At 43.5% G+C, this 20834-nt stretch overlaps 1 protein-coding gene across 5 annotated transcripts in view; it reads right to left on the reverse strand.

The window, feature by feature from the left end:
• The window catches only part of Mccc1 (methylcrotonyl-CoA carboxylase subunit 1), a 52022-nt gene that overhangs the window by 13747 nt on the left and 17441 nt on the right, over window positions 1-20834 (reverse strand). For 3 of the 5 annotated variants that reach the window (XR_005500259.2, NM_001009653.1, XM_063281564.1), the window contains 4 exon segments: window positions 4875-5002; window positions 2847-3030; window positions 1901-2010; window positions 288-504 (listed from right to left, as the gene is read on the reverse strand). Coding sequence is in view for 4 of the 5 variants with exons in the window: in NM_001009653.1 (NP_001009653.1) it covers window positions 288-504; window positions 1901-2010; window positions 2847-3030; window positions 4875-5002 (639 nt within the window). In the remaining variant the exon portion in view is untranslated. 5 annotated transcript variants of the gene reach the window in all.

The following is a 20834-nucleotide window of genomic DNA, read 5'->3' on the forward strand; positions in this document are numbered from 1 at the left end:
TGATATATATGTATGCTCATGTATGAAGAGTTCTTTTACAACACACACACACACGCACACACACACACGAAGGAAAGGAAGGAAGGAAAGAAGGAAGGAAGGAAGGAAGGAAGGAAGGAAGGAAGGAAGGAAGGAAAAAAGAAGGAAAGAAAATAAGAAAAACCCCCCAAAAATCATCAGAAAATAGATTCAGTCACTGGAAGCCAAAAGGCAAGAATGTTGCAGACACAGAAGCATGTTTCTTGCTGATTCAGAGAACACGGCAAGGGAAGAAGAGCGCTCTGTACCTTGAGTGTGGAGTTTAAAAGCGCTGGTCATTTCTTTCTCTTTGAGGATAAGCCCCAAGGCTGCCTGGCACACAGATTCCTTGGCTATGGTGCTGTGAGTGGGCAGCAGGTCCTTGTGGTGTTGAGGGATGAAGTCAGTGTGTACATTCCCAGCTTCAAACTCTGAGTGGCCGGAGAGCCGGAGCAGGAAGTCCACATTGGTGCGCAAGCCAACAATCTAGGAAGAGAAGCAAAACCAGGTTCCTGCTGAGCATAGAAAACAACATATTCAGGAAGGCGTCTGCTCCATGACCTTCTAAGGTGTCATGTGCAGAAAGGCGACACTCACTGTCACTGGATTTATCATGGCATATCTGGACTTTCATTTCAAAAATGTGGTTTAACAGGAGAAGCAGGATGTGGGACATGGCATGGCAGGGAGGGGTGTTTAATTGACTTACATTAGGAGAGCGATGAAAGTTAAAAGACAGACATGAAATTTATTTGCAAGAGACCAATGATTTTCATTTAGAACACTCCACAAAATAGGAGCCTGCAAATACAGGCAAGCCAGACTGTGAGAGAAGAGAGGGAAGGGGAACACAGCCTGAAAGGAACCTTCTTCCAGCACTGAAGCCCAACGTTCACACATGGCTATGAAGATTAAAAAAAGGAATACCACCATCTCTAATTCTCCCTTCAAGGAACAGTAAAAGGATTAAAGATGGAGTAACCACAGCTTTGGGTGCATGCGCTCGCTCACCCAGCCACGTCCCCTTAATTCATTCTCTGAGCAGCTGTAAGGACCAGGCTCTGACATTGGCTCTGGGGACAGTGAGAGGCAAAACAAATGCAGCCCCTGCCTTCCAAGGGCCATGACAGAGGCTGAGGCTGGCCAAGGTGACAGAGAACGGCAGAGTGTCCCTGTCTAAATGGAACAATGAACCTGAGGAAGCTGATGGAGGCCAGTGAGCACACCGTGGGGTGAGGACGTGCTGAAGGGGAGCCAAGAGCACTTTTCCACACTGGTCCACTGAAGGGATAGCAAGTGTGGCCACAGTGATAGGAGCCATAGAAATCACAGCTTTTACCCGGATTAATCACACATGATAAATTTGTTTTTCCATGTGTTTTTCCATGAAGTGAAATTAAGGTGGTTGGGACTTATACATCACAAAAATTAATGTCACACACACACACACACACACCACACACACACCACACACACACACACCACACACACACACACCACACACACACACACCACACACACACACCACACACACACACACCACACACACACACACACACACACACAGAGCAAGAACAACAACAAAACCCTATCTCTGACCAGTGGATGAAAATGAAGATCAAATTTTTTTTAAAAAAAGAAATCTGATTAGACTCATCCTATAGTTGGCTTTATTTATAGATGGCTAGGATGTCCCTGGAATGCTGTGGGACATCAGTGGCTGTATTTCTACAACCCTTTGTTTTCCAACAGAAAGAAGGATGAGCTCAAAGCCCACACACACTGGTGCCTGGGAGCTGCCCTGTAAGAACCGCCTGTGTCTGACACACAGGAGGGTAGGGAGGAGGTGCGAGCACCGGGCCTCTGGCCTCAGCTCACTCACGTTGTACTGATGAAGACTGTATCTCAGTTTTGACAGGGCTGACTGGCGATCTGAGGCCCACACCACCAGCTTTGCGATCATGGGGTCGTAATGCACCGAGACTTCATCTCCTGGAATCGAGAGACACTGTAAGCTGTCAATGCCAGACCTCTGAGGATTGAAGCAAGGCCGAGGAAGACATTTTTCCTGTCACCTCACGCCCAGTTCTTCCAATTCCTGCATGGCGGGTGCCCTTGGCACAATTTTATTTCCATGGCTCAGAGGGATTTAAAAACTTGTCCAAAATCTGACAAGGACTGGTCACCAAGAGTTCAGACTTCCTCATGTGATTCAGCGACACACAGGCAGGCTTTCTTCAGCCTGTCTTTTCTTCCTTTCTTTCTTTGGAGGTCAAGGCAAAGTCCTACCCTCTCTTATTAAACTGATTTCCGCTCTGAGCTTCTAAACCTTCAATCTCCTGTATGACATCCTAGGTTCTACACATGCTCACTGTGCACACATGCACCAATCCACAAAGTAATTAGAAAATAAAACTTGACCATGCCAGTGATAATGTGGTTACACCTGGGTACGGTGGTGAGGTCTACAGTTTTAACTCATTGGCAGGTTGGGGTGGGAGACTCACTTGAGCCCTGAAGATGAAGGCCAGTCTGGGCAAAACAGTATGGCCAATCTTAGAGAAAAGTAACAAATTAAGAGTTTAATCAGGGGCTGGCGAGATGGCTCAGTGGTTAAGAGCACTGACTGCTCTTCCTGAGGTCCTGAGTTCAAATCCCAGCAACCACATGGTGGCTCACAACCATCTGTAATGAGATCTGATGCCCTCTTCTGGTGTGTCTGAAGACAGCCACAGTGTACTCATACACAATAAAATAAAATCTTAAAAAATAAATTAAAAAAAAAAGAGTTTAATCAGAATGCTGGCTTTGACCTTACTTAATGTTACCTTGCCGTACTCCAGTTTCGATCCTTGTAGACATGTCTGGCGGAGGGGTAGAGAGGTGAACTAATGGTCCAGCTCCTGGCATGAAGTTATTGTCAGGATCCTCTGCATAGATTCTGGCCTCAAAGGCATGGCCCTGCAGAGGGATTTCTTCCTGGCTCAAAGGGATCTTTTCCCCTGCTGCAATCTGTTGACAAAATAGTGCGTTTTATGAAAGTGGCTGGTAAGAGTTGGCGAACAGACCTGCAGGTCAGTGGTCTTGCTTATACCCTGGACAAATGGGTCTGTGAAGCAGTCAAGTAAAACAGGTGGCTGTCCATCCCCAGTTCTAGGTAAGACAGATATGGATCAGACAAAAGAGTCAGCATGGGCTCTAGAGTTTTCAGTGGAGAAAGAACTGGTGTTTAATACCATGAAACCCTAAGTTTCTTACTGGTGAGACTGTTTCCATGTGGGATATAATACTCAGTTCCCCACACACCTTTGTATTTTCACTTGGTGTTTGAATTACATTCACACCCAGGACAAGGGCTGTGAGCAGCCCATCTGAGCCTTTGCTCTCTCCACCAAATGCATGACACCCTAAGGCAGAAAGAACTGGAGGCCTGTGTGACCCCAGACCACAAGCTGTAGAACTGTGTTCATTCACTGTTACTAAATACTTGGCATTTGGACTCACATAGGGCAATTCAATTCATTTCATTCCCTAATAAGTATGACTTGGAAAAGCTAATGGAGATTATGTGGCCACTTCCTCCCTCTTTACAAACTTTTCCCAAGATCACACACACACACACACACACACACACACACACACACATACACACACACACACACACACACACACACACACACACACACACACACACACGAAAGCAACATAGACACAGGAGAAAAAGACTATAGGTAACTTAACCTAATGACTCTGAGCTGAAAAGGTAAGCCTACAACAGAGATAATGTCGTCCCTCAGAACCTGCTATCAGGAAAGGCCAGGAACTGTACTACAGAACCAGACTAGAAATAACTGAATTCAGTGTGTTTATGGTGTTTCAAACCACAGCCTTTGTCTATCCTGACTGGGCTCAGTTCGTCTCAACACACCCAGACCAGGGAAATTTCTCAAGCTTCTGCATTCAGAGCCTGGCTACAGAAGGCACTGTGTTTCCCAGTATCCCTTTCCTTCCTATGTTTCAAAATGAAACTTTGATATGATAATAGAGTTCTAATTGTCTTCTTATGCAAAAGAAAAGAAGTATTGGCCATGAATCTCACAGTTTAAGACATTATCTTATCTCTGACATCTTATCTCTTATCACACAGACTTTTGGAACTGGCTTATCTGTAATGGATTTTCCCTCTTGAGACTAGCTTCTATCCAAGTACCAGGGAGACTGACCGGTCCTAACTGCACCCTGATCGGTCCTAACTGCACCATTCAGTTGGGAATCCTGTTGCCTTATCACCCTCAAACAGTTACTAAGTATCCGAGAGCTTTGACGTTTGCTTCCCTGGCCCCTGAACCCTGCTGACCACCTGTACTGAAGCCTGAATTCAGCTGTTTGAACCACAAAACCCCATTTTTAAGAAGTTGTTGAGCAGACAGGGGGTGGTGTGGCACGGCTTAAATACCTCAGTCAGGATCTCTGTGCATCAGAGGACATACTGGTATACAAAGGGAGTTCCAGGAGAGCCATGTGGAAAAACAAGATACAGTGAAACGGCTGGCTTGCCTGCAGCCCAGGGCCCAAGGGGAGGTGAAGATAATTTACAAATTAGGACTCTGTGTCCTTAAAGTTCTAATAACATTGCAATGTCAGATGCAATTTTGTAAAAAAAAATCTTCGATTTCCCTGTCTGCATCACAACCACAAAACTGAGTCCCACCCAAAGCAGCGTAAGGAGGAGTCCGGAACGCAGTGCGTTCACAGCTCTGACCTCATTTCTGGTAGTGCTGGGGCTGCTCCCAGGCACCGCTCATGCTAGGCACCCCACAGCCCAGGACTGACATCTACCAGGAAAACCTTCTCACCCTGAGCTGCCACTCCACCAAGTCAGTCCCCGTGATCATCTCAGTGACCGGATGCTCCACTTGTAGCCTTGTGTTCATCTCCATGAAATAAAAATTGTGCTTTGAGTCCATAATGAATTCCACAGTTCCTGGGAGATAAGATACAGTGTCACACTTCAGTGGCATACAGTCAGCAGCAAATCAGGATTCGCTAGGGCGGGGGCTGGAAAGACAGCTCAGCAGCTAAGAGCACCAGATCCCCCTGACCAGTTCAGTCCCAGGTCCCACAGGGGACTTAATGGACATCTGATGTCCTCTTCTGGCCTCCACAGGAGTGCTGCCTAGGCATGCACGCAGGCAGAACACCCACACACGGAGAAAGATACAGATATGATTTAAATATACTTTTAAAAATGTTTATAAAATATTTTCTATGATGCAGTACATCGATCTAACTGCAGCGGACTTCGTGTGTGGTACATAATCTGCGTTTCATTAAGAAAACACCGTATTTTCAGCAGCAAATGAGTCTCCAATTAGAATAGAGAACCGTATGAAATGTTGGCAATGGGAAATGTCTCCAGAATCCTGAGCAAACGCTGAGCCCAAATTATATAGGGGTGCCTGCTGCGGTAATGAGAACACGTTTGGACTGTGAGGCACTGTCCCAGCATCCCTACCCCAGAAGCCTTGTACGATGATGCCCCACCTCACTTCAACTCTAGACAAAGACGTAACTTTCTTCCCCTGATCACTGTGGGCTCACAAGCTCTCCCTTAAAGTCCTTGTGAGTTGTGGGGCTGTAGCTCCATGGTAATCTTTTATGTCAGGCTCCCCTGCCCCAATAAGAGAAGTCCGTTTGTCAGGAACACTGGACGGCCTTCCAGCACTCGGTGTCCAAGCCATATGCCGAGGCCAAGTCCGTCGGCATCGGTAGGCTATACTAAGAGCTGCAACACTTCTGGATTTTTTTTTTTTTAAGTGCTTGGGGTGGATCCCAGACCCGAGTGTAGGCAAATGTCCTTCAGTTTTATTAGGCTTAAGTTTACACAATACTGTGATTATTTTAGGTATAGGAGAGCTCATTTTGTCAAATGACTATGACCATTATCCCTGCCCTGTAAGAGATGTGTGTCTATATAAAGGAATAATCATAAATACCGAGGCGAGAGGAGGATGGATTCTTAGTTCATTTTCTCTGATTGACTGCTAGTTGATTTAACAGTTTAAAATAGCAGAAATGAAGATTGGTTACGATTAGGTATGTCCCCGTATGTGTGCTTCTGCAACAATATTGCATGACAACAGTAACAGAAGGGACAAGTGGGAGGAGTTAGAGACGCCTGATTATTATTATAAAGTACCTATGCTTATGCTGTGATATGGTAAGACTTTTTAAGTTTTATTTATTTATTGAGTGTGTGTGTGTGTGTGTGTGTGTGTGTGTGTGTGTGTGTGTGTGTGTGAATATGAGTGGAGACACATACATGACACATGTGGAGGTTGGAAGATGACTTTGGGGGTCAGTCCTCTCCTTCCACTGTGGATCCTGGGGCTGAGCTCAGATGGTCAGGCTGCAATGACGAGTGCATCTGACTGGCCTAAGCCCATCATCTGAAAGTGAACTAGGATTCATTTGAATGCATATTGTGAGACTTGGGATACTAACTAATAATGTTAGGGGAAAGGGGAAAGTCCTATAAATGCTCAGTAAACCATGAAAGTAACAGACCTGAGCAAGGGAAAAGCATGGAAGGAAGAAACTGAGGGAAGGACAAGAACAAGAATGAAGAGCAAAGGCAGCAGGTGGCGAACAGCCCTGAGCACGGCAGACATCACCTGAGTGGTAGCAGCAACCACTGAAGAGTCCGATAGTCCCATACCAACAGAAGACAGAATCCAAGTAAGAGAATAAAAAGGACCCAACTGTATACTGTTTACAAGAAAGTCATCTTTAATTTAAAAACTTAACTCACTTAAAGAAAAAATATAGAAGAAAGGTACTTCATACACACACCAAAGACAGCAGGAGTAGCTATTTGAGACAGATCACACTCCAGAGGCAACGTTATCATTATCATCTTTATATTACATAGTGATTATATAAAGAGTATAAAAATGGTAAAGGGGTCAGACCTGCAAAAGTGCCTAACAATGTCTGAATACGTGTGGCAAAGCCCGAGAACAAGGAGACATAGATAAATTCATCATAGGAGTTAAAAATGACAACGTTCTATCCGATTAGGCAGATCCAGAAGGCCGATAATTAGCAAGGACATATTCTTAAAGGTGAACGGCACCGTCAATCAAATAGGTAAATTGTCACCTATGAACCACAATGGTAGAAAATATTCTCAAACTGGCAAAGATCATATTCTGGGCTACAGATGACTCCTTAGCAATGAGAAACAGAAATGAAATTATAAATACATAATCAGCCACTTCTCTAGGGAACAGAATCAAAACAACCAGGGAGCAGATGTTCTTGAACTTGTGACGATGAGGTGATGAATTTAGCTGCAAACAGACACTTGACAAGGTCCAGAAGTTTGGGGAGCAAACGGTGAGAAGAGAGCTTTAGGCAAATGGCCCACAGTGCACCTAAGGGAGGGTAAAGGAGAAAACTGAAGGGCCAGACCAAGGAAGCAGTTAGCACAGGCCTCAGGGCAGTCTATACACATGTAATACCTAAAATCTTGCAAGACATGAAAATTCAGCAGCGTAACATCTTTAGGGCTATCACGAGAATATCTTGTCTGAGTTTACTGTTTTGGGAGTCAAAGGCCCTAACATTGTTCTGGATCAGGAACCTGCAGCAAAGGTTATGCACATGCAATGGGCATTGGCCTTCAGAGCTGGTTTGAGAATGAGGGGAAGATTCTGAAGCACAAGTGCTGAGAGCTCTGTGCTGGGACAAAACCTGGTCCAGGACAGTAAGGGAACAAAGGTTGAGAAAAGGGCACACGGTTGCATGAAAAAACTTAGGAGCTACATTTTGGAGTGCAGGAGTGTGATCCGGCACAGCCCCCATGCACGCTCCCTCGGTGTGGGTGCCTGACCCAATCCCATCAGAGCAGGCTGCGCTCCCACTCACTCCTTCTCTGCTGCTGTGATGGAGCACCATGACCAGAGCAACTCAGAAGACCGTACCTGGGCTTACAGCTCCGAAGGGTGCCAGGTGGCAAATATGGCAGCTGGAGCAGGAGGCTGAGGCCTCACATCTGGAACCACAAGTGCAGCACAGAGAGAGCACTGGGCATGGCCCGAGGCTTTGAGACCTGAAAGCCTGCCCTCTGTGACACACTTCCTCCGGTAAGGCCACGCTTCCTAAACCTACCCAAACAGCACCACCAGCTAGGGACCTGGTGAACATGGCGCCTGGTGGAGACACTCTCGTTCAAACCACACTGCTAAAGATTAGTTATTATAGAAATTATCTTAGATATAAACAAATAGACGCTTATGTGTGGTATAGAGTTACACATTCAAAGTGTTCTCTTGCTGGGCTTTAATCTTGTGTGGTTATGAAGGACCCACGTCTGGGGATTAGTTATACTGCAGTCTGGCTTTTCTCATTGGTTACTCTCACAGCTCATGAGGTCTGCACTCCGGGGAAATGCCCGCACCACCACTTCAGAGAAGGACAGTGTGTGTCCTGGTGATAAAATCCCAGTGCTTCCGATGCTGTCAGTAACCCCAGGCCACAGGCAGGCAGGAGCTCGAGCAGGTACAGATTTTGCTTACTCTTTTCTCTTGTTAACATGCAATTTTCCCCTCTAAAAGCTTGTAATTGGATCTTTCCTCCTTATTTTCCTGCCTGTCTTTCCTCTCCATTCTTCCCTCTGAAATGCTGAAGGTAACGCACACCTCGCGCCCCCAGTTTTTATTTTAATTTGGTCTCCTTTTTCCTGTTTTCATTTAGCACTTCTGAAATCTTATTGTCTAGACTTGTACACCTTGAATCCCAGCACCTGGGAGGCAAAGGCAGATAAATCTCTCTGAGTTGGGAGTTAGCCTGGTCTACATAGTAAGTTCCAGGTCAGCCTGAGCTGTATGGTGAGACCCGGTCTCAAAACAAAGGTTTTTCCTACATTTTTCATTCTTTAAAAAATATTTTTGTTTTATTGTTTTTTAACTAATAAAATCATTTTTATTGGTCTCTATATTTTTATTAATTATTTATTCACTTAATATCCAAATTGCAGCCCCCTCCCTTTCTTCCCAGTCCTGAGAGCCCCTTTTCCTCAGAGCCCTGCGCCCCCAGCCCTGATCCAATCTGGCCTGGCACATCAAGTCTCCTCAGGACTAAGCACATCCTCTCACTGAGGCCAGACCTAAGAAGAGAAAGACCAGACAGAAGAGAAAGCAGGGAACAGCCTTGATTATATTGGTACGATGAGATAACTTCCTGAACAGAACACCAATGCTTAGGCTCTAAGATCAACAATTAGTAAATTAGTAAATGGGACCCTTATGAAACTGCAAAGCTTCTGTAAGGCAAAGGATGCTGTCAGTAGGACAAAACAGCTGGCCACAGAATAGGAGAATCCTACATCTGACAGGAGGCTAATATCCAAAAAGTATAAAGAACTCAAGAAAGTAAAACCAACAACCCAAATAAAATAATAATTTTATTATTCCCATATTTATCAACTAATACATGTCACATTATCTTTGTGTCTCTCTCTTCTGTTATTCGTATTGTGCTAGGAAAAGCTCTTAGCTGCTGCAGCATTTCTGTGTCTGGTTGTTACTATGTCATTACTATTACTGCTGTTTTCTTCTCTGTCACGATGGAGCTAGAGCCTGGGGCAGTGACCATGCTGAATGGGTGTTGTGGCACAGAGCTGCCCCAGCCCAACCAGGATATACTTCTCCCCGAATCCTCATGTATTCGTTCCTTTCCCTGTTGCTGTGACAATCCCTGATCAAAGCAATAAAAGGACAGAGGGATTTATTTGAGCTCAGAGGTCAGAGGGAGAGTCTGACCAGGCAATGCAATGGTGACTGTCATATTTTGTAAATCGGCAGGAAGAAGGGAGGATGAATACTGGTCACTGAGTGAGGTGGGATCTCCCACCTCAATTAACTTAATCTCGGTGAACTTGACCTAGGTAACCCTTCTGAGGCCCATCTGCCTAGTCTCTTTGGTGATTCTGGATCCTGAGTAGTTGACAATCTATGTTAACCATCATGCTTGACAATGCTTTAACCTAATACTGACTCATCATACACCACCCCTACCGCTGATGATGACGCCACAGTGAGCACAAGTGGGGAAGTCCAAGGCCCCATTCCTAGTCATTCACCCTACAGCAGCACGGCAAGGAATGGCCTCCACTCACTTTAGACCACATGTGACTGGCACATCTGTGGTAACACACACACACACACACACACATGTATGCATACACACACGTATGCATACACACACGTGTGCACACACATGTACAGATGTCTAGCATATATATATACCTCAGATTCCACAGTATCTCCACCCTGTAGACCTACATAGAAAGCCGGTGACTTGGGCTCCAATACAAAATACTCTGTATCAAATACCACTAGCCATGAGCAAAAGAAGCCAACTGACAGTAAGAAGTCACTTGTGATTAAGGGTAACAGGACACAAAGCAATGTGGACACATTGTTGAGAGAAGACGTCTCTGAATAAATGTGTAAGGTACTTAGTTACCAGATGTGGGCTAACTCAACATAGAACACAACAAATATGAACAGAAAACAACAGACTCCTCAAATGCTAGCCGGCAACACCCTAGACAAGGAGCCCAAAGACACAGAAGAGGATGGACTAAGTGACTAAAAATGCAAATGATTGATCCTGAAATTGCCACCAAATTCACATGAATTGCTGAAGAAATTAAAGGCATGGAATTATGGAGCATGAAAGAAGAATTCAATAAAATTCTGAAAAAGAACCAAACAGAAATCTTGGAAATGAAAGCTGAGTAAGTAAAATTTCAAAAGGGTACAGAGTAGAGCTCGGTGGTTAGGAGAACTGACTGTTTTTCCAGAAGATTCAGGAGTTAGTCTCAGTACTCACATGGTGATTCACAGCGGTCTGTAATTACAGTCACAGGAGATCTGACACCTTTGTATGGCTTCTGAGGGCACCGGGCATGCACGTGGTACCCAGACACACATTTGGACAAAACACCTTTAAGTCTAAAATGAATAAATAATTTTTAAAAAGAAAGAAAGAAAGCTCAGTGGGCCCAGGCTTGGAGGGGCTCGCCCGTAGTTTCAGCGTCAGAGAGACTGAGCAAGGATCACCACACACTGTGTCTGAGCTACCCTGTGAGCCTCTTTCTCAGAACCAAATACAAACCAGAGAAACAAAACAAAACAGGAAAACAGCCCAGTTTAAAGAATCATGAGATGAGATCAAATAAAAGAAAGAATACTAGGGCTTAAAGGGCAAGTCGGTGGATTAGAATGTTCTGTAATAACAAAACAAGAAAGCACAGACCACAGCCTACGCAGGGCTCCGAGACACCAGCAGCAGGTGGCATGACAACACAGGAGCCACAATGCAGGCTAATGCCATGGGCAACCCTCTTGGTGGATAAGCAAGAAGAAGCAAAAAGATGGTGGAAGGGAAGGCACTGTGAAAAGCAGCACTTCTCAAGACATGGGAGGCATGGACATGCAAGTACAGGAGGTAATCAGAGCTCCATTACACAGGACCAGAAAGGAACCTCTCTACATGGTTGTCAAACTGCCAGAAGCAAAGGGACCTCAGAGATGCAAGGGAGAGATACCACAGCAGTTATGAGGAGAAACCCATAACAGATTTCTCTGAAACTCTGAAGCCCAGGAGGATATGGAATGCTGTATTTTATTTTGTTTGGTTTGGTTGTTTTTTGTGTTTTTAAAAGAGTGGGTTTTTCTGTGTAGCCCTGGTTGTCCTGGAACTCGATCTGCAGATCAGGCTGGCCTCAAACTCAACAGAGATCTGCCTGTCTCTGCCTCCTAGGTACTGGAATTAAAGGAATTCCCATGCCAGCTATGGAATGCTGTATTTTAGACTCAGAAATAACTGCCAGTGGGAGAGTGTTATCGAGAAAAATAATCATTCAGAATCAAAGGAGAAATAAAGGCCTGCCAATACAGGCATAAGATAAAGACACTCATGGCTAATAGCTCAGTATTATAAAAGATCTATCTATCTATCTATCTATCTATCTATCTATCTATCTATCTATCTATCTACCTACCTACCTACCTATTTTCCTACTTATTTATTTGAGACACGATCTCTCTACATAATTCTGGCTATCCTGGAACTATGTACACCAGGCTGGCCTTGAACTCATAGACTGCCTAATTACAACAAGCCCCTAATAACAACAAAGCAGAAAGACATGAACATAAATATTGAGAACAGCCAGAAGAAAACAACGAATCAAGAACTGGTACACGTCATCAAGAATAAACCTGACTGTGAATGAATATGTAGATACTACAACAGACCAATCGCCATGTACACAAAACTGTAAACACATATGCAGCAAACGTCCAAACACTCCATTTAAAAATAAATGTGACAGAGCCTGCAGGCGAGGTAGACCCTAATATTACTTTCACCTCGTGCCAGTTAATTTTTGTGGGCGTGACAGAACCTAGAGCCACCAGAGAAGAGGCAACTTCAGGCGAGTTGTCTTTGTCGACTGTGGGCGCATCGGCGATGCATTTTCTGGATTGGTGTGGGAGGGCCCAGCACACCCTAGGCAGTGCCACCCCTGGACAAGTGATCCCGGACTGTAAATAAAGCAGGCGAGGGAGCCAGTGCATAGCAGGGCCTGAAAATGGGGCTCTTAGGGATGGAGCAGGAACTCAAGCAGGGAATGAAGTAGAGAGAAGGCAGAGGAAGAGTGAAGATTATCAAAAGCATCACATGTGGAAAATCACAGGGGAACCCACTGATTTTACAAATGCATTAATAACTGTAACAATAAAAACAGTATCAATAACATTTGCTTGCAGAAGAAAATGGTGCTAAACTAGAAGCCAAGATCAGACACATACCTGGAAACGTATTTTATATTAAATGAAATATTTTTATATTAAGGAAATTTAATAGATACTTATATTAGATATATACTGTATTTATATCATAATTACTATAAATTAATATATTATATCTATATCATATTTTATATAAGTTTACTAATTTATATCTAATGTAATATTTATTTAATAAATATACTAGTGTAAATATATTTATATTAAATGAAAACATGATTAAGATGAATGTAACAGAGACCATGCACATAAATTTATAGCTGAAAAAAGGAAGAAAGAGTATATCAAATTAAATCCAGTAATACAATAATGTAAGTCAAACAATACAAATTATGACGGAGGCCTTGAGAAACGGCTCAGAAGGCTTGCTGCCTTGCCTGGTGACCTGAGGTCAGTCTTTGGAGGTCACATGGTGAAGAAGAAAACTGACTCTCCAAAGTCACCCCTGATCTCCTCTCGTGAGGTGTGGCACACCTGTGCACACGTGAGCACAGGTCCCAGCTGCAGTTATCTAGGCTTAGGATAGCATCGTTCACAGTAGCTAGGCGAGGACAGACTCAAAGGAATGGTTAGAGAAAAGATTGAGGCTAGAAAGATTGGAATCAAAACACAGTAAGTTTATAGCTCATCCAGTTAGACTGGCTAATTAAAAAATAACAAAGAAATGTACACACACAGAGAGAGAAGAAATAAAATAAGATATCACAAAATTATAAAAATCAGTAGAGAAAGATAAAAAATAAAAAACAAGGGGGTTGGGGATTTAGCTCAGTTGGTAGAGCGCTTGCCTAGGAAGCGCAAGGCGCAAGGCCCTGGGTTCGGTCCCCAGCTCCGAAAAAAAGAACCAAAAAAAAAATAAATAAAAAAATAAAAAACAGAGTCCCTTGAAAAGATCAATAAAATCAGCAGCATTTAGCCAGGCTGAGGGAAGGAGAGAACAGAAATGACTGTTGGAATAGAGTAAGAACATCAGCAGGTCTCAGGACAGTTAAAGGGGACGTTGCCCTTTCCCTGTTGGTGCTGGGGGTTGAGCCCAGAGCCTTCCATGTAGCCGGTATGAGAAAGCACAGCCAGACCTAAAGGAATATTATCAGTAACTCTATACTCATGAACTCAGTAATCATGACGAAACAGACCAATACCAATTCCTCAGAAGGAACAAGAAACTGACCATCTGAACAATCTCTGTCACTCTGTCTCTCTAGCACTACATACACACACACACACACACACACACACACACACACACACACACACACACACACACACACATACACACCAATCAGGGGACAAGAGAGAGAGCCCAGGGTGAACAGGACTGGCTGCTCCTGCACAGGATCCCAGTTGGATTCCCCACACCCACATGGTGGGTCACAACCATCTGTAAACCCAGGTCCAGGGATCAACATGCTCTTCTGGCCTCTGCGGCACTAGGCACACACTAAGTGTGCACACATACATTCAGGCAAACTAATGGTACACGTAAAGATAAATCTTTAAAAAAGTAAAACAACTGAATCAACTGTTGAGTTAACAATTCAGGAGAATGGAGGAATGACAGTACTCAGCTTGAACTGTAAATTATTAATGGGAATGTAAAACAGTACATTCTGGAAGACAGAAGTTTCTTTTAAAATAAATATATTTGTATCATGATCTAACAATTATAATCCTTTGCATTTATAAATAAAATGAAAATTTATACCCACACAAAATTCTATGTATGAATATTTATAGTAACTTTATCTGTAATTGCCAAAAATTGGAAGTAACGAAGCTTATCAATGGATAAGTTATACAGACATGGCATATTATTTAGAACAGTAAGAAATAAATATCAAAGTTACCAGTTAAACAGCTCCCTGTACCCAAATCCCGTGGGGGAGAGAGCTGGACCCTCAGAAGTAAGGACACTCCTGAGAAATCAGAGGAGACTACCCTCTGCCCACACTCCTGACCCAAGAGGAAGTCACCTAGTGGCAGCTGTGCCCCCTGGGCACAGAGACCCTAGGAACAATCAGGGGCAGGACCCTTCTGATTCCTGCCTGCGCCTAGAGCTGAAAGACAGTCACCAGAAGCGCCTACACACCTGAGAGCAGAGATAAAACCAACTTTTCTGCAAGTGACCTGCCTGGTGGACTCAGGACACGCTGAGGCAGAAGTCCTCTGGGACAGGGCACTTCTGGTTTCTGGCTGTGCCTAGAACTGAACTGATCCCATCCCACAGCTCCTTGCACCTAAATCCCATAGGGAAGACAGCTGAACACCCAGAAGTGCAGACCATCCTGAGACTGCAGGACAGACTGCCACTTCTGCCCACCTCTGCCCACCCCTGGTCCAAGAAAAAAATTGCATAGTGCCTCTGGACACAGGAATATAGACACAGTCAGCTGCCGGTACCAAAATTGAAACAGATGGAGCCCTACCGAATTCCTTCTATGAAGCCACAATTACTCTTATACCTAAACCACACAAACACCCAATAAAGAAAGAGAACTTCAGACCAATTTCCCTTATGAATATTGACGCAAAAATACTCAATAAAATTCTTGCCAACCGAATCCAAGAACGCATCATGATCAAGTAGGCTTCAACCCAGGGATGCAATGATGGTTCAATATATGGAAATCCATCAATATAATCCATTATATAAACAAACTCAAAGATAAAAAAACCACATAATCATTTCATTAGATGCTGAGAAAGCATTTGACAAAATTCAATACCCCTTCATGATAAAAGTCCTGGAAAGATCAGGAATTCAAGGCCCAAACCTAAACATAATAAAAGCCATATACAGCAAACCAGTAGCCAACATCAAACTAAATGGAGAGAAACTCAAAGAAATCTCACTAAAATCAGGGACTAGACAAGGCTGCCCACTCTCTCCCTACTTATTCAGTATAGTTCTCCAAGTTCTAGCCGGAGCAATCAGACAACGAAAGGAGGTCAAAGGGATACAGATTGGAAAAGAAGAAGTCAAAATATCACTATTTGCAGATGATATGATAGTATATTTAAGTGATCCCAAAAGTTCCACCAGAGAACTACTAAAGCTGATAAACAACTTCAGCAAAGTGGCTGGGTATAAAATTAACTCAAATAAATCAGTAGCCTTCCTCTACACAAAAGAGAAACAAGCCAAGAAAGAAATTAGGGAAACGACACCCTTCACAATAGACCCAAATAATATAAAGTACCTCGGTGTGACTTTAACCAAGCAAGTGAAAGATCTGTATGACAAGAACTTCAAGTCTCTGAAGAAAGAAATTGAAGATCTCAGAAGAGGGAAAGATCTCCCATGCTCATGGATTGGCAGGATTAATATAGTAAAAATGGCCATTTTGCCAAAGGAATCTACAGATTCAGTGTAATCCCCATCAAAATTCCTACTCACTTCTTCATAGAGTTAGAAAGAGCAATTTGCAAATTCATTTGGAATAACAAAAAACCCAGGATAGCTAAAACTATCCTCAACAATAAAAGAACTTCTGGGGGAATCATCATCCCTGACCTCAAGCTGTATTATAGAGCAATAGTGATAAAAACTACGTGGTATTAGTACAGAGACAGACAGATAGACCAATGGAATAGAATTGAAGACCCAGAAATGAACCCACACACCTATGGTCATTTGATCTTTGACAAAGGAGCTAAAACCATCCAATGGAAGAAAGATAGCATTTTCAGCAAATGGTGCTGGTTCAACTGGAGGTCAACATGTAGAAGAATGCAGATTGATCGATTCTTATCACCATGTACAAAGCTTAAGTCCAAGTGGATCAAGGACCTCCACATCAAACCAGATACACTCAAACTAATAGAAGAAAAAGTGGGGAAGAGTCTCGAACACATGGGCACTGGGGAAAATTTCCTGAACAAAACACCAATGGCTTATGTTTTAAGATCAAGAATCGGCAAATGGGACCTCATAAAACTGCAAAGCTTCTGTAAGGCAAAGGACACTGTCATTAAGACAAAACGGCAACCAACAGGTTAGGAAAAGATCTTTACCAATCCTACAACTGATAGAGGGCTTATATCCAAAATATACAAAAAACTCAAGAAGTTAGACTGCAGGGAGACAAATAACCCTATTAAAAAATGGGGTTCAGAGCTAAACAAAGAATTCACAGCTGAGGAATGCCGAATGGCTGTGAAACACCTAAAGAAATATACAACATCTTTAGTCATCAGGCAAATGCAAATCAAAACAACTCTGAGATTTCACCTCACACCAGTGAGAATGGCTAAGATAAAAGACTCAGATGACAGCAGATGCTGGTGAGGATGTAAAGAAAGAGGAACAACTCCTCCATTGTTGCTGGGATTGCAAACTGGTAGAACCACTCTGGAAATCAATCTGGAGGTTCCTCAGAAAATTGGACATAGTACTACCTGAGGACCCAGCTATACCTCTCTTGGGCATATACCCAAAAGATGTCCCAACATATAACAAAGACACATGCTCCACTATGTTCATAACAGCTTTATTTATAATAACCAGAAGCTGGAAAGAACCCAGATGCCCTTCAACAGAGGAATGGATACAGAAAATGTGGTATATCTACACAATGGAGTATTACTCAGCTATCAAAAACAATGACTTCATGAAATTCATAGGCAAATGGAATGAACTAGAAAATATCCTGAGTGAGGTAACCCAATCACAGAAAAATATACATGGTATGCACTCACTGATAAGTGGATATAAGCCCAAAAGCTTGAATTATCCAAGATGCAATCCACAGACCACATGAAGCTCAAGAAGGATGACCAAAATGTGGATGCTTCCACTCCTTAAATGGGGGAACAAAAATATTCATAGGAGGAGATATGGAAGCAAAGTTTAGAGCAGAGACTGAAGGAATGGCCATTCAGAGCCTGCCCCACATGAGGCCCATATATATACAGCCACCAAAACTAGACAAGATGGATGAAGCTAAGAAGTGCAGGCCGACAGGAACCGGATATAGATCTTTCCTGAGAGACACAACCAGAGCATGTCAAATACAGAGGTGAACGTAGCAGCAAACCACTGAACTGAGAACAGGACCCCCTTTGGGGAAATTTGAGAAAGAATTGAAGGAGCTGAAGGGACTTGCAACCCCATAAGAACAACAGTGCCAATGAACCAGAACTTCCAGGGACTAAAACACTACCAAAAGACTATACATGGACTGACCTAGAGCTCCAAATGCATATGTAGCAGAGAATAGCCTTGTTGGGGCACCAGGGGAAGGGGAAGCCCTTGGTCCTGCCAACGTTGGACCCCCAGTGCAGGGGAATGTTGGGGGGGTTAAAGGAGGGGTGGATGGGGGGAACACCCTAATGGGGGAGGGGATAGGGGGCTTATGGACAGGAAACTGGGAAAGGGAATAACATTTGAAATGTAAATAGATATGTCCAATAAAAAAAAGAAAGAAAAAAATATCAAACTATGAGATGACATGGAGGAAAATTAAATATACCTGGCCCTAAGGAGAAAGGACCACTCTGTGAAGGATTCACATTGCATGATTCCAGTTGTTTAAGTTCGTGCAATAGTACACGAAGGCTATATAAAGAATGATGGCTGCTGGTGTTTAATGCCCAGGAAGGGATGCACAGAGAGAGCAGAGAGGATATTTATTCAGTGAAACTACTCTGTGTGACACTATTAATGCAGGAGGCGGCCCCTTTCATTACACATTTCTCAAAACTCATAGGCTGTACAACCCCATGGACTAGGGTCGGGTGTGAACCATGCAAGTGCACACATGGTCTGACTCTGGTCTGGGAATGCTAACACAGCTAGAGGCTGTGATGGGGCAGGCTAGGTATAAATACAACTTTGGCTTTCTGTTCAGTTTTGCTGTGATCTAAAAACCACTCTTAAAGACCTTTAGGGTACCTTCACGGTAAAGCTCTTGACCAGAATATGTGAGGCCTAGCTTCAACTCTTAGCTCAAAAGAAAAACAATTCATTCATCTTACCTTGAAATAGAATAGGAAGTATCACTTCAGGGGGAATCACTATCCCTGAACTCAAGCAGTATTACAGAGCAATAGTGATAAAAACTGCATGGTATTGGTACAGAGACAGACAGATAGACCAATGGAACAGAATTGAAGACCCAGAAATGAACCCACACACCTATGGGCACTTGATTTTTGACAAAGGAGCCAAAACCATCCAATGGAAGAAAGATAGCATTTTCAGCAAATGGTGCTGGTTCAACTGGAGGGCAACATGTAGAAGAATGCAGATCGATCCATGCTTATCACCCTGTACAAAGCTTAAGTCCAAGTGGATCAAGGACCTCCACATCAAACCAGACACACTCAAACTAATAGAAGAAAAACTAGGGAAGCATCTGGAACACATGGGCACTGGAGAAAATTTCCTGAACAAAACACCAATGGCTTATGCTCTAAGATCAAGAATCGACAAATGGGATCTCATAAAACTGCAAAGCTTCTGTAAGGCAAAGGACACTGTGGTTAGGGCAAAACGGCAACCAACAGATTGGGAAAAGATCTTTACCAATCCTACAACAGATAGAGGCCTTATATCCAAAATATACAAAGAACTCAAGAAGTTAGACCGCAGGGAAACAAATAACCCTATTAAAAAATGGGGTTCAGAGCTGAACAAAGAATTCACAGCTGAGGAATGCCGAATGGCTGAGAAACACCTAAAGAAATGTTCAACATCTTTAGTCATAAGGGAAATGCAAATCAAAACAACCCTGAGATTTCACCTCACACCAGTGAGAATGGCTAAGATCAAAAACACAGAGGACAGCAGATGCTGGCGAGGATGCGGAGAAAGAGGAACACTCCTCCATTGTTGGTGGGATTGCAGACTGGTAAAACCATTCTGGAAATCAGTCTGGAGGTTCCTCAGAAAATTGGACATTGAACTGCCTGAGGATCCAGCCATACCTCTCTTGGGCATATACCCAAAAGATGCCTCAACATATAAAAGAGACACGTGCTCCACTATGTTCATCGCAGCCTTATTTATAATAGCCAGAAAATGGAAAGAACCCAGATGCCCTTCAACAGAGGAATGGATACAGAAAATGTGGTACATCTACACAATGGAATATTACTCAGCTATCAAAAACAACGAGTTTATGAAATTCGTAGGCAAATGGTTGGAACTGGAAAATATCATCCTGAGTGAGCTAACCCACTCACAGAAAGACATACATGGTATGCACTCATTGATAAGTGGCTATTAGCCCAAATGCTTGAATTACCCTAGATCCCTAGAACAAAGGAAACTCAAGACGGATGATCAAAATGTGAATGCTTCACTCCTTCTTTAAATGAGGAAAAAGAATACCCTTGGCAGGGAAGGGAGAGGCAAAGATTAAAACAGAGACTGAAGGAACACCCATTCAGAGCCTGCCCCACAGGTGGCCCATACATATACAGCCACCCAATTAGACAAGATGGATGAAGCAAAGAAGTGCAGACCGACAGGAGCCGGATGTAGATCGCTCCTGAGAGACACAGCCAGAATACAGCAAATACAGAGGCGAATGCCAGCAGCAAACCACTGAACTGAGAATAGGACCCCCGTTGAAGGAATCAGAGAAAGAACTGGAAGAGCTTGAAGGTGCTCGAGACCCCAAAAGTACAACAATGTCAAGCAACCAGAGCTTCCAGGGACTAAGCCACTACCTAAAGACTATACATGGACTGACCCTGGACTCTGTCCCCATAGGTAGCAATGAATATCCTAGTAAGAGCACCAGTGGAAGGGGAAGCCCTGGGTCCTGCTAAGACTGAACCCCCAGTGAACTAGACTATGCGGGGAGGGTGGCAATGGGGGGAGGTTTGGGAGGGGAACACCCATAAGGAAGGGGAGGGGGGAGGGTGATGTTTGTCCGGAAACCGGGAAAGGGAATAACACTTGAAATGTATATAAGAAATACTCAAGTT

The sequence above is a fragment of the Rattus norvegicus genome, chromosome 2 (genome assembly GCF_036323735.1).
Source record: "Rattus norvegicus strain BN/NHsdMcwi chromosome 2, GRCr8, whole genome shotgun sequence".
Lineage (NCBI taxonomy): Eukaryota > Metazoa > Chordata > Mammalia > Rodentia > Muridae > Rattus > Rattus norvegicus.